Source organism: Littorina saxatilis, linkage group LG8 (genome assembly GCF_037325665.1).
Source record: "Littorina saxatilis isolate snail1 linkage group LG8, US_GU_Lsax_2.0, whole genome shotgun sequence".
Lineage (NCBI taxonomy): Eukaryota > Metazoa > Mollusca > Gastropoda > Littorinimorpha > Littorinidae > Littorina > Littorina saxatilis.
The window spans coordinates 71,233,726-71,251,649 of record NC_090252.1 but is presented as its reverse complement, the minus strand read 5'-3'; the positions used below and the strand labels follow the sequence as shown (position 1 = coordinate 71,251,649).

Sequence of the window (17,924 nt, the reverse complement as noted above, 5' to 3'; positions counted from 1 at the left end):
CCTATTTCTTCACTGATTCTTATGAAATTTTAAAGGTAGGTTTGTTGTCCCCAACTTATTTTCACTCCATACTTTTCCAGAAGAAAAACATAATTTTGGCAGTTAAAAACCGTTAAATTTCAATTCTTCACCGATATTTATGAAATTTTGTGGGTAGGTTCGTTGTCCCCAACTGATTTTCACTCTATACTTTTCCAGAAGAAAGACATAATTTTGGCAGTTAAAAAACGTTAAATTTCAATTCTTCACCTATCTTTATGAAATTTAGTGGGTGGGTCCGTTGTCCCAAACTGAATTTTAAGACATACTTTTCCAGACAAAAAACCTTATTTTTGGCAGTTAAAAACCGTTAAATCTCAATTCTTCATCGATATTTATGAAATTTTGTGGGTAGGTTCGTTGTCCCCAACTGATTTTCACTCCATACTTTTCCAGAAGAAAAACATAATTTTGGCAGTTAAAAACCGTTACATTTAAATTTTCACCTATCTTTATGAAATTTAGTGGGTGGGTCCGTTGTCCCAAACTGAATTTCAAGACAAACTATTCCAGTCAAAAAAACTTATTTTTGGCAGTTAAAAACCGTTCAGTCTCAATTCTACACCGATATTTATGACATTTTGTGGGTAGGTTTGTTGTCAGATTTGACATGATGGCAGAATTGAAAGTGTGAGATATCCTGATGTTTCACAATTTATGCTGCATAATTCAGCCCCATAGGCGCTTGAATTTTAGGTGGAGTTGGGTTTTTTTCAGCCCAAACCAGTAACCCCCACATGGTTTTCATGTCCCTTTCTGAGAGACTTCAAGAAGTTTCAATTTGACGTCATGATTAGCCTGCCGCATTAGCAAGTATGAAAACACGTCATCGATGACACATTTTAAGACAGAGAGAGAGAGAGAGAGAGAGAGAGAGAGAGAGAGAGAGAGAGAGAGAGAGAGAGAGAGAGAGAGAGAGAGAGAGAGAATCATGTACACACAGATGGACGACTTCGCTTGGGGTATGTACTGCCCGGCAGTACACATCTAATTTTGTGGGTAGGTTCGTTGTCCCCAACTGATTTTCACTCTATACTTTTCCAGAAGAAAGACATAATTTTGGCAGTTAAAAAACGTTAAATTTCAATTCTTCACCTATCTTTATGAAATTTAGTGGGTGGGTCCGTTGTCCCAAACTGAATTTTAAGACATACTTTTCCAGACAAAAAACCTTATTTTTGGCAGTTAAAAACCGTTAAATCTCAATTCTTCATCGATATTTATGAAATTTTGTGGGTAGGTTCGTTGTCCCCAACTGATTTTCACTCCATACTTTTCCAGAAGAAAAACATAATTTTGGCAGTTAAAAACCGTTACATTTAAATTCTTCACCGATATTTATGAAATTTAGTGGGTGGGTCCGTTGTCCCAAACTGAATTTCAAGACAAACTATTCCAGTCAAAAAACCTTATTTTTGGCAGTTAAAAACCGTTAAGTCTCAATTCTACACCGATATTTATGACATTTTGTGGGTAGGTTTGTTGTCAGATTTGACATGATGGCAGAATTGAAAGTGTGAGATATCCTGATGTTTCACAATTTATGCTGCATAATTCAGCCCCATAGGCGCTTGAATTTTAGGTGGAGTTGGGTTTTTTTCAGCCCAAACCAGTAACCCCCACATGGTTTTCATGTCCCTTTCTGAGAGACTTCAAGAAGTTTCAATTTGACGTCATGATTAGCCTGCCGCATTAGCAAGTATGAAAACACGTCATCGATGACACATTTTAAGACAGAGAGAGAGAGAGAGAGAGAGAGAGAGAGAGAGAGAGAGAGAGAGAGAGAGAGAGAGAGAGAGAGAGAGAGAGAATCATGTACACACAGATGGACGACTTCGCTTGGGGTATGTACTGCCCGGCAGTACACATCTACTTTATTATTATTATTATTATTATTCCGCCATCCAGACCATTCAGACATGCATCACTGATGTTAAATCTTGGATGGTCGATAACAAACTCAAGCTGAATGATGATAAGACTGAAGTCTTACTGTGCAAAAAGAAGAACACTACATTTCCCTCTCCCCAACCTGTTTCTGTTCAAATAGGCAATACCGACATTCTTTTCTCACCATCAGCTAGAAACCTTGGATTCACCCTTTCATCTGACATGACCCTTAACAAACATATATCTTTAGTCTGTAGAGCAGCTTATTTTAAGCTTCGTAAGTTCAGCACCATTCGCCACACACTCTCCTCTCAAACAACTAACACTCTTGTCTGTGCCTTTGTTCTTTCTAAACTTGACTACTGCAACTCTCTTCTCTCTGGCTGTCATAACTCATAACTCATAACTCATAACATTTTATTGATCCAACAAAGGAAATTAAATTAGTCATCAGCACATATAGGTCATTAATTAATAACTATAAAAGAATAAAAGAAGAAAATTCATAAAACCCATGATATAAAAATACCCTTTTTTCTTGCACACCTGACACACCGACACACCAATACACATGCATACATGCCTACATACATACCTACATACATACATACATACATACATACATACATACATACATACATACATACATACATACATACATACATACATACATACATACATACATACATACATACATACATACATACATACATTCCATGTTAAAGTGTAGTTAAGAACATCACAGTAATTATATCATTGTTTGGATTAACAGATAAGTTTTTATGTAAATGATGATAACAACAATCCATAATTAACGCTATTGCACTACCAAAGAAGAGACCAACCAAACACATAAAAACCAATAACAGTAATCATCATCAGTTATCACAGGTATCACAGTAGATTAGCCATCAGGTAGTTAGACTCAATTGGGCAAATATAGTGTCAACACCATCACAACAAAGCTAGAGCTCATTTTCACAGCACTAGTTATGATCAAAGGTCAAACAGTCATCAAATCATATTAAATCTATCACTAAGAGGTACATTTAAAAGGCATCACTGATAGTCTGTGGCCAGGACGATGGCTCGGTTGCTGTTAAAATATCTCACAGCTGCAGGAAGAAAAGAACGCCGAAAACGCTCCGTTCGACACCTAGGCATGAGAAACCGAGCGTTCCGTGTGATGCGGAGATCCATCAGTGCGTCGTGGAGGGGATGCCCTGGGTCGAACAGAATAGCTCTGGACTTACTGGCAAGCCTTCTTTCGACAAGGACTTCAAGGGTGTCAAGGCTCTGGCCTACAGTAGAACTCGCTTTCTTTATCAGCCTGTTCAGCCTGCCAGTGTCCCTTGCAGTGGCATTCCCTCCCCAACACACTGATGCAAACACCATCACACTGCACACCATACTCTGATAAAACATGTACAGCATCTTGTTACACACATGGAATGATCTCAGCTTGCGCAGGAAAAACAATCTTGACTGCGTCTTCTTAAAAACAGCATCAACATGATTAAACCAGCTTAGCTTGTTATCTAGAACTACACCTAAATACTGTCCTCTGTACCTCCTGCATAAACTACAAAAAGTCCAAAACTCGGCAGCACGCTTCATTCTGAAAGCACGAAAACGAGATCACGCAACACCACTTCTTCACACACTGCACTGGTTACCTATTCAAGCCCGCATTGACTACAAACTGTCCACCCTCTGCTTTAACTTCTTTTCTGGCTCGTCTCCTGCTTACTTCTCTGAACTCCTCATCGTCTATTCTTCAGCAAGACAACTCCGTGCCTCTTCTGACTGTCGCATCCTTACCATTCCACACACCAAAACCAAAACAAAACAAGTTTTGACTAAATGTTTTAACGTAGAGGGGGGAATCGAGACGAGGGTCGTGGTGTATGTGCGTGCGTGTGTGTGTGTGTCTGTCTGTGTGTGTGTGTAGAGCGATTCAGACTAAACTACTGGACCGATCTTTATGAAATTTGACATGAGAGTTCCTGGGTATGAAATCCCCGAACATTTTTTTCATTTTTTTGATAAATGTCTTTGATGACGTCATATCCGGCTTTTCGTGAAAGTTGAGGCGGTACTGTCACGCCCTCATTTTTCAACCAAATTGGTTGAAATTTTGGTCAAGTAATCTTCGACGAAGCCCGGACTTCGGTATTGCATTTCAGCTTGGTGGCTTAAAAATTAATGAAACGGACAAAAAAAACTGGCTTCCAACCCTTATGATGTACACCTTATGACTCACAGAGGCCAGGTTAAACAAAAACTAGAACTCCACGAATTAAATGAGGCAAAAAGCGCCCAAAAGCGATCAAAGGAAAAATATATTGCTGAAGGAGAAAAGAACACAAGATATTTTCTTGGGCTTGAAAAAATGCGAGCCAACATGAAGATCATGGATAAACTGCAAACTGCAGAAGGTAACACAGTCACCGCCCAAAACGATATCCTACAAGAACAAGTTAAATTCTACAAAAACGTTTTTAAGAAAACCGATGATTTCTCAGAGGCACAGGCTAATACTTTTTTAGGAGAAGCTGATATCCCACAACTGACACGAGAACAAACTGAAGCGTTAGAAAACCCAGTAACTGAACAAGAACTTCTTACAGCGTTAAAAAGCATGAAAAATGGTTCTTCACCGGGATGTGACGGAGTGACTACAAGTTTTATTAAATTCTTTTGGTCGAGAATAAGAGAGCTACTATTAGGCTCGATTCAAAGATCCTTTCATGTAGGAGAAATGTCTCCCTCACAAAAAAGAGCTATTATAACCTTAATCCATAAAGGAAAAGACCTCACAAGAGATAACTTGTGTAACTGGAGACCCATCTCCCTTACAAATACAGACTATAAATTATTAGCAAAATGCCTTGCGCTTAGGATGTCGAATGTTATAAGTGATTTGATCTCAGAGGATCAAGTGGGATTCATTAAGGGTAGAAAAGCTAGTAATATTATCCGATTAATAGATGACGTAATTAAACATATGAATAATGAAAATAAACCCGGTATTTTATTGGCCCTAGATTATACACGTGCATTTGACTCTATCTCCAAGGAATTCATGCTATGGGCTTTCAGAAAATTCGGATTTGGCGATAATTTTACGCATTGGGTTAAAGTTCTCACAAATGAGACCGAAAGTAGTATCAACTACCTTGGCTGGATTTCCGAACCATTCCCGATTGAGACAGGAATTCGCCAAGGCTGCCCGTTTTCGCCAATGGCCTTCATTCTCGGACTGGAAATTCTTGCAATAAAGATTAGAAACGATCCAAGCATACACGGACTTCGATTACCTCGCTCCCAGATAGAGACTAACAACTCATTTGATATGATAAAATTAGCAATGTACGCTGACGACATTAGCATGCTATTACAAGGAAAACAAGATCTGGAAAATGCAATGAAGCTTGTCACTGATTTCACGAAAATATCACAACTAAAAATTAATAAAAACAAAACGGAAGCAATGTGGCTAGGATCTCAAAAGGACAGCAGAGAACATCTCTGTGACTTAAAATGGAAAAAACAACTAAAGATTTTAGGTATACTCTTTAAAAATGATGTCACTGCATCAGACATAAATGAGAATTGGTCGGAAAGAATCGAAAAAATAGAAAGAATAATAAGCATATGGTCTAAAAGAAACCTTAGTATCACAGGCAAATTATGTATTGTAAAAAGTTTCTTGATTTCACAATTTGTATACCCAATGCAAGCTTTACGTGCTCCAGCCACTATCCTACAGAAAGTAAATACAATCTTATTTCGATTTTTATGGAAAAAGAAGTACACAAATACGCGAGCCTTTGAAAAGGTAAAAAGATGTGTAATGTGCAACGTAGGGGAGAATGGAGGTTGTAATATGATAAACATAATAGATATGCAAGCCTCCTTTATGATGACATGGATAACTCAGTTAAAAATAGACACATCTGCCAAATGGAAATTAATACCAACCTACATCTTTAATGAAGTTGGAACAAACCTTTGCTGCCTCAATGCTACTGCCAATCCAAAAACAGTTTTAGGACTCGAAAAAGTCAAATCTAAATGGTCGACGTTTTGGATATTATCTCCCTTGCCGCCGATTGGCGTCGCTTCGGTTGTAAGGGGCTTCGAGCAGACGCTTCCATCTTTATCCCCAGTCATTTTTGATTTTGTCTATCGACGTTCTGCGACTCGTTAGCAAAGATTAGGATGCCGAGCGGGTGTTGTTGTGTTCCTGGATGTTCAAGGCGTGGCGGCCATACGTTTCCAGAAGATGAGGAGCGAAGGAAGAGTTGGATGCATGCTGTTAGACGCGGAATAGAGTCGATCGTCGACGAGGAAACAAGTGAACTCAAGAAAAAAAAGTTTGCACCGACGAAGCACAGTATCGTTTGCCATGGGCACTTCGTAGAATCTGATTATCACAACAAGAAACTCACAGTAGATGGTATGTACATTTATCTGTAAATAATCGGGAAGATTGGTGGGGAATCATGAAAAATATGCACACACAACACAGCTTTTTGTTGTCACTTTTTCCATGTGTGCACGCATTTCACTATGCTGCCTTGAAAGGCTTGTTGGATTTTCTGTACATTGTAAAGCACGCTGTGGATTTTTGTAACAGACCTCAAACATGTTCTTGCCCCTGTTGTTTATATGGTGAGAAAATGACACAAAAGAGTGCAAGCATAAAAAGGTATTCATAGGAATTCAAATTTAGATTTTTTTTCCCAGGACTGAAGAGAACCCGACAAAACCTGAAGAAAACTGCGGTTCCCTCAGTCTTCAAATGGAGCAAGGAGAAGACAGCAGCCCAGCTCAGTAGAGAGGAACGCCACCAAAAGAAGGAGGAGAACAGAAAGCGCAAGGCAGCAGAGGAGTGGGAGCAGCGAACAGAAGAATTGGACAGAAAAAGAGTGTACACAGATCTGGATTTGAGCTACTGTGAAGAAATATGTGTCTCCACGGACAGTTTGATTTCTTCTGATTGCAGTGAGTCTGTGGAGATTGTGTCTACTTGCTCGTTGCCTGAAAACAGTGGTAATGAATGCAGTGAGTCTGTGGAGATTGTGTCTACTTGTTCGTTGCCTGAAAACAGTGGTAATGAATGCAGTGAGTCTGTGGAGATTGTGTCTACTTGTTCGTTGCCTGAAAACAGTGGTAATGAATGCAGTGAGTCTGTGGAGATTGTGACTACTTGCTCGGACAGTTTGATTCTTCCTGATTGCAGTGAGTCTGTGGAGATTGTGTCTACTTGCTCGTTGCCTGAAAACAGTGGTAATGAATGCAGTGACCAAGCAACACCAACACAGACGCCTTCAGCAGGATGCAGCTCTTCATCCAGCTACTTCTTCACAGTCGAATCAAACGAGGCGGAGGATGAAAGTGAACAACCTGATAGTGATACAGAACGTACGAAAGGACAGCCCTACTTGTCTGTGGAAGCTATCAAGCACGATAACAAACTTGTGCATCATTATACAGGATTAGAAACAATTTACATTTTTATGCATGCCTTCTGGTCACTTGGTGATGCAGTAGATCACCTGATCTACACCTACTCCAGTGGATGCACAGCTCTGACACCAGTGAACCAGTTCCTCCTCATGTTGGTTAAACTTAGGAGATACTATCCACATTTTGAACTTGGCCGCATGTTCGGTGTGTCTCGGTTTGTTGTGCAGAAGGTGTTCACTACTTGGGTGAACTTTTGCTACTTTCAATGGAGGGAGGTGGACTGGTGGCCAAAACGACAAATGGTGAGCCATCACTGTCCAGTAGACTTTAAGAGGAAATTTCCGTCAACCAGAGTAATTGTGGATGCAACAGAAGTTCGTGTGAAACGACCTTCAAACCCCAAGGCACAGAGAATTTCATTTTCATCGTACAAACATTCCAATACAGTGAAAGTGTTGGTAGGTGTGACGCCAGGGGGCTTAACCTCTTTTGTGTCTGATGCCTATGGTGGATCCAGCAGTGATCGGCAAATTGTGGAGAGGTCCGCGTTGACAACGCTCTGTGACCCACATGATTCAATCATGGCGGACAAGGGTTTCAATGTTCAAGACATTTTTGCCTTGCGTGATGTCCACATCAACATTCCTGCATTTTTCAAGCAGAAGAACAGACTTTCCCCAACCACTCGGGCAGATGACAGAAAAATTGCAAGCAAACGTGTCCATGTAGAAAGGGTGATTGGTATGGCAAAAGTATATGCAATCTGCCAACAGAAGTTGAACCTGCTTGAAACAAAGCTTGCCACACAGATCATCTCTGTTTGTTTCTTTCTTTGCAATTTCCGTAAAACAATCATTGGAAGATTTGCTTGAGGAAGTTGAGTTCTCTCAGATCCAGAAATCCAATAAAAACAAAAAACCTGGTGTGATTACCCTAAACACGATTTGTGTGCGTATTACAGGCTCTCGTGATTTTGCTTTCATGCGCCTCTGTTTGACGCTCGGTCTTCTCTCTTTCATAAGCCCTTGGTGGTGTTAGTATTTGTGTGTGTGTGTGTGTGTGTGTGTGTGGGGAGATGCCAAGTGCCAATCTAAAGATAGATTTTTTTGCGATCAAAATTTTGAGAATGAATACATGTATAATTAATACAGTGGAACCTGTGAATAGCACCCCTCCAAATAGGGCCAAATCTGTGATTACGCTCAATAGCACTGTCAATTTTGGACCAATTAAATTTTGTCTTTATCAGTATAAGGGCTGCGTCACATGGCAAACACAAACACCGAGAGGCGACTGTTGTAACATGTGAGGAGCAAAAACAGTGTTTTTGTTGGCCGTGTGACGCACGTCTAAACGTGCCTGTGAATACCTCAAAGTAGCACTTCTTTTGGTTCGGTCCCTTGGGGTGGTACTAATTGCAGGTTCCACTGAACTATGAAAAGATGACCTGGTGACCCTGAAGCAGTTTTTGAAGTACATGTATTATAGGCCCTGCTGCGTTCAGTAGTAGGCTGACTAATGTCATGATTATATATTATTATATATGCCAAAATCAAACCCTGCATGTGTGCTGTTTGAGTTTGATGACAAATGCATTAAAATGCTAGTTTAGAACATGGCGTTCTGTTTTACTTTTAGTGGATTTGACTGTGAATGTGTTCGTGTGAGTGTGTGTGTGCAGAACGAATGAAATGAAATTAATCACAAACTGAAGTCAGCAGTCGCTATTTGTACTTGGATTCTTATAAAGAAAAATATGCAAGAAAACTATTTAAAATGTTTATTATTTGAGTTCAAAGGATGTATTAGGTGTAAAAGATGATCCCTCATAGGCCTATCATAACAGGAGAAATCCATCAATGTGAAAAATCAGTTTTTGACACTTTTATATTATATTGCTCGTGAAAGTAAGATAATTATTTCTTTCTAAAGATACACCAATCTTCTAGCTTACATCATTTTCAATCCAGGTCAAAAAGCGGCTGCTGACGTTCAGTTTTATCTACAGGAATAAGACATCCTCAATAAGACCTGTTACTTGATTGCACACCTGACCTTTACTTCAAATTTATAAATTTTCAAGCTTACATTCACATACATGTACCTTGCAAAACAAAACAATATTCTTTGAAGCACATTATCTAACCTTTACTTGAAATCAGTTATCAAGCATGATCATACACTTTACGTTCTTCGCATACATGTACTTGGCATGGACAAAAAATATTCTTTGGCGCACATCTGATCAACTCGACACCTCAACACAACCTCCTTTTATCCATCGTGTACAGGAAAATAAATTTCAATCAAACAGTAAAAACACAACACAAAAACACTGGCTAACACTTGGATCCACTTTAAAAAAAAATTTAAAAAAAATCCACTACAAAGGGAGGTAAATTGATGCATTCACACATGCCGTCATGCCCACATATTTTATAACCAGTAGTACAAACATTCAATCATGCCCACTAAAGTATAGTATAATACATAAACAATTGTACACAGACAAGAATATACAAACAAACAGTATAAACCAAAACACACTAGATACGGCAACACTCAATTCAACAAGGGAGGTAATAATCACCTATCAGTATCACACATTCCGTCACCTCTAAAATTAGTTCTATACTTGAATTCAATGTTCAAACATAATCAAACTGACATTTCTCATACACAACAATGTAAGAATAATCAGGAAATCATTTATTTGCATAAACTAAACTTGTCCCGAGCAAATGAAAAAATAAAAATGTAAATAAAACTAACTGTACAGTCCTAGAACGATCGACACATTGTGACGCAAGCCGTATAACGTGACACAGATGTAACGTCTGATAAGCGAACGCTCCCTGTGTTGGTAGGCACGTATCGTAACATAAACAGGCTCATTTTGAGGCGCGCAGCCAGCGACCGTCCGGTAGTTATGTAGGTAAGACTGTAATATTGCTAGCAGTAGCAATGAACATAAACAAAGCGCTTTACATTCTCATGCATTGGGCTATCCTGTACCTGGTTAGGACTAGAGTCACAGCTACCAATCCTGGTGCAAGATCAGTCATTTCCTTCAATTTCAATTTAAGAAACACAGTCCAGCACTATGCATAAGTAGAACAGCACAAAAGTTAATTCTCCATGTCAGATTCCATCTCCTCCTCCCCTTTGTAGGTTCTGTACAGGTGGGTTTCCAGCAAAACGTCACGGAAGTGATTGTCGAAAAATGAAGAAAGTTTGCTGACCATGCCCTCAATGAATGCTTCGTTTCGAGGAACGGTGATGACGACCAACGCTTTGAAGGTGTATACAACGAAGTATGCCTTCTTTGCCTCAGTGCATAGCAACTGTCCTTGCACTTGGTAGAAATAGTCATGGTTTTCCTTGAGGGCCAGGGAGAGAGAGCTATCCGTCTGAATCAAATATGGTACCGTTTTGGGTGAAATCAGTTCATTTCTTGCCTGCATATGGACATTTCACTTCCAAAACTGACATTTCACCATCATCTTCTGTGACGATTCCATCTGGTGATGCAGCAAGGAAGGGATGATTTGCACAGACAAAAATGCCACAGTCAGTCACCTCTTTCTTGTGACAAAGTGAAAACCTGCTCACAGCTTCAGGTTCGTACCGCTTGCCGTGCTGGATCGGCTTGGCCGTCAACTTGGAGGGCTGGGTAAGGTTTTCGGCATAGCTTCGGACGTCCGTCCGTTCCGTCATTTTGCAGATCCTTCCAAAATTGGACGAGTGCAGCCTCTTTGTGCGCTCAGCAGTCCACTTCATGTTGCTTTCTTGACCCCGCGTGCTTTTCTCAAGCTCTTCTCGCCCTTTCGCTGTTAGCCCATGGACTCCCAAACTCCTGAGGCACTCCGTCTCATAGTCCGTCTCTCCATAGTTGTGGTCATGCACAAAACCGTACATGTTCACTGCTTCAAACAGGTGAGACACAGGCCTGCTGGACACCCCAGGACACGCCTTCCAGGTGTTCAAAAAAAAGTGTTATAGCCCGCCCTGTCCCTGTACTGCTCCGGCCTTGGGTCCTTCACGATGTTACCACCAAACGGCAAGGTTAGGTTGGCAGCCTTGACTGGTGAACCTCCATGTAACCTTTTCGTTGCGTGGAACTGCTGCAGCTTCTGGGTGCATGTTCTCTCTGTCTTTAGCGCGCCTTCTTTCCTGTAGACTGACAACCCGTACAAGACGGCAAGGACATGCTTGCAATGGGCATCAGGCCCCATACCCGCAGCACACTCGCACTCTCTGCTGCCAGGACAGCTCCGATGGTATCGAGCTGTATGTTCACCAGGTATGTCACCCCATTTTTCATTTGGGCGTGACACCGTGCTGCCACGAAGTAGCTGTCATTTCCAGCAGCCCAACGGCAATACTGCAGGTAGGTCTCCTCATACAGTGATTTGCTGACCTGCAACACAAATTGAGAGAACAAGAATTAAAATCAATCTAAATATTTCTTAAAACAACTAGAAATAGCTTGGGCAATCTAAATATTATTATATCTGATCTGGGGTGATATCTTTGTCACAGGTACATCTTTTTAACCCTCGAGATAAACTGGGGTTAAAATAACCCTGCGTCACAGATACAGCACCAGTGCTCAGATAACCCAAGGTTAGGGGATAACCCGAATGTTAAAAAATATAAACCTGCAACAAACATACCCCTGGGCTGGAATTCATGTCGGTCGGTTAGTTGATTTTACCAACTGATATGGTAGGTTAACATACCAACATGAATTCCATCCCTGGTTGGTAACTTTTGTCGGCATACGTACGTGAAAAATCTGGTAAATCATTTTATGAGCTGATGTTGGCAGACAGTTGGAACTTGAATTTACTGTATATGTGTTTATTTTAAATATTTTACATCACTATTGAAATGAAAGAAAAGTTGACTTCCTACCCCGTCGGCCCCCTCTCGGACAAGATCGGTGCCACACAGATGTATAAAAAATGAAAAGAAAAAAAATGTTACTAACCTGCTTCAGATCAGCATCTACCGACAGTAGATATCCGTCAACAAGCTTCCTGGTTACTGCTGGCAACGGTGTGTCCAGGTTGATGTCCCGGTATGTGCTAGGTTCTGGAACATCCAGAGAGAAGGCCTTTTCTTGTTGATCATCTTTTCGTCCAAAGTTGGCATTCTTCACATAGGCTTCCAGTCTGAAACAAAACACAAATGGTAGCCTTGTGATTGATGATTCTTCTTTTCAGCACAGAGTAACCAAATTCAACACTGAACAGGCTTGATAAGTTGATTGATGCCACTCCCCCACCCCCCCTCCCCCAAAAAATATCAGGACTTCATATATAATTTATTAACACTACCTGTAGAAAGTATGTGTTGAGAGAGTTCTAGTACTACTACACAGTAGGCCTACATACTAGCTAGGTCATCATCATGCCAAAGCTACAGGAGTCAATTAAAAAAAAATAAAAAAAATATTTGGTAGACGTTCCTCTTTTATTATCATTAATGTTTCCCACAACTGAAAAAGAGCCAAACGTTGCAGAAAAGATTAAAAAAAAACTTCTCTTCACCGTACGACACACACACGTGTGCGAGAGCATTGCTTCAACTCACCGATCAACAGGATCGTTTTTCCGGCCATCTTGCTTTGCACCCCTTTTCTTGCATTCTGTTCGAAGGTCAGCCAGCGTCATGTCACCAAATTTCTTCATTTTAGCTCACTGAATGTCGACAAAAGCCCAACAAAACGTTGAAAAGCTTGGGTCACCACGCGAACAAACAATGGTGGATTGCTGCGGAGATTGAAGAGTAAGCCACTTACAACGACAGCGCCGCCTAGCGGCTGCTAAGACTAGGCCTATCGGCAATGTCGCTCAATGGCTTGAATTCAGAAATATATACCTGTCCAATACTGAATTCAAATATACCTGTCTCTGGAATAGCAAAGAGATAATGTACAGAAACAGACCTCTGTTCTTCAAGAGATGGACAAATGCATACATAAATTACGTCCAAGATATATGGACAGACGAGGGATTATTACCACTCGCACGTATTGCAGAAAAAATCGGGGACTACCCTGCTCTGCTGTTTGATTATAATGCAATGCGAACCGCGCTCATTGCGCAATCATTGCGAGCTGACAATAACCAAACTCAAGAAGCGACTGTCTCTCTAGAACCTCAATCTCTTAAAAACTGGACTCCCAAAAAATCACTACTTACCAAACAAAAAGCAAATACTCCTTGCTCAATACATTTTTGGATGAATAAATATAACTATAAAATAGAAAGAAATCATTGGATGATAGCAAACAACTGCACCAAGGAAGAGCGACTAAGGCTACTTCACTGGAAGATATTGCATAATATCTACCCCACTAATATCTTACTACACAAAATGAAAAAACGTGAAAACAATCGCTGTAGTCTGTGTGGAGATATTGATTTCATTGAACATTTTTTCTTTAAATGCCCAAGAATATCACTTTTTTGGAAGAACGTAGAAAAGCAAATTTATATAAAAACAGGTTCACAGATAAAATTAAAAGAAACTGACGTTTTATTTGGTTTCCAACCGAACAAGCAACAGGACCAAACTATAAGAAATATTAACTTTATTCTGCTTGTTGCAAAAATGTCAATAAGTATATACAAATACGGAGAAGGCTTTGACCCAAATTGTATATTTGAAAGAGAGCTCTCCATTCGGCTTTTTGACTGAGAAACCCAGTACTATCATGCTATTGTAAATGACTCGTTGCAAATGTCAATGTATTAACTAAGGTGAACCAATGATGAAAACAATTATGACGAACAGCAAAATATATCATTATTATTAATTCATTTAAACACAACCATGGTAATAGAGAGAGAGAGAGAGTGAGGGAGGGAGAGTGAGGGAGGGAGAGTGAGGGAGGGAGAGAGAGGGAGAGAGAGAGAGAGAGGGAGAGAGAGAGAGAGAGATTGAGAGAGGAAGAGAGAGAGAGAGGGGGAAAGGGGAGGGTGCGAGAGAGAGAGAGGTAGAGAAAGAGCGGAGGGAGGGGTGGGAGAGAGAGAGCGAGAAAGAGAGATTTTCGAAGATTGTCCATGTTAAACGAAAGAATGATATTATTGCTATTTATAACCCTATCTGTTTATGTTTAAACTGTTCAGCATCGCTCACAGTATCAGAGAGAGAGAGAGAGAATGGTAGGGTTTATGTTTAAACTGTTCAGCATCGCTCACAGTATCAGAGAGAGAGAGAGAGAGAGAGAGTGACAGGGAGGGTGAGAGAGACAGAGAAGGGGAGAGGGGGAGAGAGAGAGAGAGAGGACGATTAGAGATAGAGAGAGGGAGAGAGGGAGAGAGGGGAGGGGAGGGAGAGAGAGGATGGGGAGAGAGGATAGAGAAAGAGAGAAAGTGTGCAAATGCCAGTTGACGGAGAGAATTATAGCTAAATTATAATTGATTGAAAATATTGTACATTTTCGAAGATTGTCCATGTTAAACGAAAGAATGATATTATTATTATTTATAACCCATTCTGTTTACGTTTAAACTGTTCAGCTTCGCTCACAGTATCATACTCATAGCGAGTCATATTGTAACTGAGGTTCAAAAAGAAAAGAGAAAAAAAAAGAATGAAGAAGAGAAAAAGAAAAGAAAAGAAAAAAAAAATAATAAATAAATAAATAAAAATTAATTAATGACTTTGGTCATTAAAAATCGGAAAATTGTAAAAAAAAATAAAAATTTATAAAACGATCCAAATTTACGTTCATCTTATTCTCCATCATTTTCTGATTCCAAAAACATATAAATATGTTATATTTGGATTATAAACAAGCTCTGAACATTAAATATATAAAAATTATGATCAAAATAAAAATTTCGAAATCAATTAAAAAACACTTTCATCTTATTCCTTGTCGGTTCCTGATTCCAAAAACATATAGATATGATATGTTTGGATTAAAAACACGCTCAGAAAGTTAAAACAAAGAGAGGTACAGAAAAGCGTGCTTTCCTTCTTAGCGCAACTACTACCCCGCTCTTCTTGTCAATTTCACTGCCTTTGCCATGAGCGGTGGACTGACGATGCTACGAGTATACGGTCTTGCTGAAAAATGGCATTGCGTTCAGTTTCATTCTGTGAGTTCGACAGCTACTTGACTAAATGTTGTATTTTCGCCTTACGCGACTTGTTTATTCATGTTTTTATTACTTAGTTAGTGGAAGAATCTGTTGTATGTATGTTTGATGGTGTATGCTTTTAATTAAGCGTTGCTGACTATGAATGTAGATGTAAATGCTTGCATAACTGTGTTTTAATTTTAAATGTGTCAAGCGCAAAGAGCATAATTGTAAAGTTATGATGTTGCGCTATATAAATGTTCATTTATAATTATTATTATTATTATTGTCTGGATTGGGTGGGCGGATAGGGAAATGGTGGGGGGACGTTAACTGGGGTATGGGTGGGCATAAGTGGGGGGTAGTGGTGAGAGGACGGTGGGGGTGGAGGTGGTGGGGGGTAGGAGTGGGAATGGTGGTTTGAGATGGAGCGTGCACCCGTGTCCTCATTAGTGTGTCTGTGTGGAAGCTGCTTGCGACGAGAATGGTCGCGGTTGTCCTGGTTATGGTTCGTTGCTTGATGAGCGTCTTCGCTGGAGCGGCGGTCCTCTTTGAAGTTGGGTGTGTCGGCATATTTAATGTTAATTACCGGTTTAGCCGTGCCTTTAGCGCTGGGGTGAATGTGATCGCTGTAGAGCGCCAATCTTGGTGCACCACTGCTCGCAGTGAAGCTGGCGGAGTTGTCTACAAAGACAGCATCAAGACGTCGGCAGGCAGCTTCCAGGTTTCTATTTGAGGGGAGCATAGAGTTGTCGACCTTTTGCTGGCAGGATGGAGCTGAGACAAACTCTGGCATTAGGGAAGGCTTTGCGACACAGTCCAATGATGTCGGCCCACTCTCTCTGCGACACAGGTCCCATCTTGCAACTGTTGACTCCAACATGAACAATCACTCGATTCATTCCTGCTGAAGGGAGAGGTGGCATTGACGTGCAGCCATTTGCACAGGTCGTACACTGTCATACCAGACACACATACTGTCATACCAGACACACACACTGTCATACCAGACACACATACTTTTTGAAGAGTCTCACCCTTTGGTGCCAGTCGTTGTGGGTCGACATGCTCGATGACAGAATCGCCGATCAAGAGCATGGTTGACTGGCCGGCAACCGAAAGAGTGGACAATGCTTCTTGGGGTGATGTTGGTTTCTGTATGTCGACACATTCAGCAGGGTTTCCCGTAAGTGGGTGGACCGGGTGGGATTGGGAGAGTGTGGACTCACTAGTGGGGGAGTTATCATCGGATAGGGCCTGAAAGGAGTTAGAGGTGGGGACAGCATACAAGGGAGGAGGGGGAGGGCTTTGTTGGCATGGGGGAAGTGTGGTCTGGGTGCCATTGGCAGCGGACCGTGGGAAAAGGGTTACCGTTTGTACTGCTTGTGAGAAGCTCTTCTTTAGTTTAGCCTCACGGCGTGTTTCCTGCAGCTGGCATTTCAAGATAGCATTTTCTTTTTCGAGACTGGACACTTTGTTTCTTAGGACTGAAAGTTCCTCTGCGCGTTTTTCAAACTTTTCTGAAAAGTCTCTCACCAGAGTGTACGTTTTTGAGCTGCACCTTGGCGTCTTCGATCTGACTAGTTTCAGCTTTACTGTCTGACAGCTGTTCTGTGGCGGTTACAGTATCTTGGAGGATGCAATGGATAGCAGAAATCTCATCCTCCACTTGAGAGAGAGAGAGAGAAAGAGAGAGAGAGAGAGAGAGAGAGAGTGAACGAGCGAGTGAGCATGCGGAGAGAGAGAGAGATACACACACACACACACACACACACACACACATACACACACACACACACACACATACACACACACACTGAAACAGACACACACAGGCACACACATACACAGACATACATATACACACAAACCAGAAGGAGTGAGAGCGAGAGAAAAAATGAGAAAAAGAAAGTCGTCAGTAAGTAGTGGTATTGACACGTAGCAATAATGACCCGTAGCGCTAAAAGATGTAGTGCTGTCGACACGTAGTGATAATGAACGAATGATAGCGACTCATAGACAAATTATTTGTACATGTAGCACTAATCAACATAGCGATAGCGGCACGTAGCACAAATGACACGTAGGACAAATGACACGTAGCACAAATGACACGTAGCGCTAGCGATACGCACCCGTCATGACTGAGTCAAGCCACGATTGTGCGTCAGTTTCTTTCAAACAGAGCAGGAATAACACTGTTGCAATGTGCGAGGTACGGCAGGAAGGCCAGTGCCATACTTCTTCCACTGGTAATTTAATTAGGATCCTTCAACAGATTTGAAACCCATTTCTAAAATTAAAATAATTATGATAAAGGGATCTCGGTGCATACTGACCACCCTTTATCGTAGATCCACAATTTCACGAGGGTACCCGAGGCAAACAGTGCAGGAAAATGACTTCGCAAAGCACGGTGTG

The 17,924-nt window shown here is 40.9% G+C and overlaps 1 protein-coding gene and 1 long non-coding RNA gene across 2 annotated transcripts in view; one reads left to right on the top strand and one right to left on the bottom strand.

Moving 5' to 3' along the window:
• Nucleotides 1-9,018, top strand: part of LOC138974855 (uncharacterized) — a 53,902-nt gene extending 44,884 nt beyond the window's left edge. The window contains exon 6 of the mRNA XM_070347579.1: nucleotides 6,682-9,018. Coding sequence (XP_070203680.1) covers nucleotides 6,682-8,276 — 1,595 coding nt within the window. The 3' untranslated portion in view covers nucleotides 8,277-9,018. The remainder of the gene's footprint in view (nucleotides 1-6,681) is intronic.
• Nucleotides 2,330-3,463, bottom strand: LOC138974283 (uncharacterized). Its single transcript, XR_011458374.1, has 2 exons — nucleotides 2,593-3,463; nucleotides 2,330-2,524 (listed from the first exon to the last, which is right to left on the bottom strand). It is a non-coding gene; the product is annotated as an uncharacterized lncRNA (long non-coding RNA).
• Nucleotides 9,019-17,924: the final 8,906 nt, after the last annotated feature.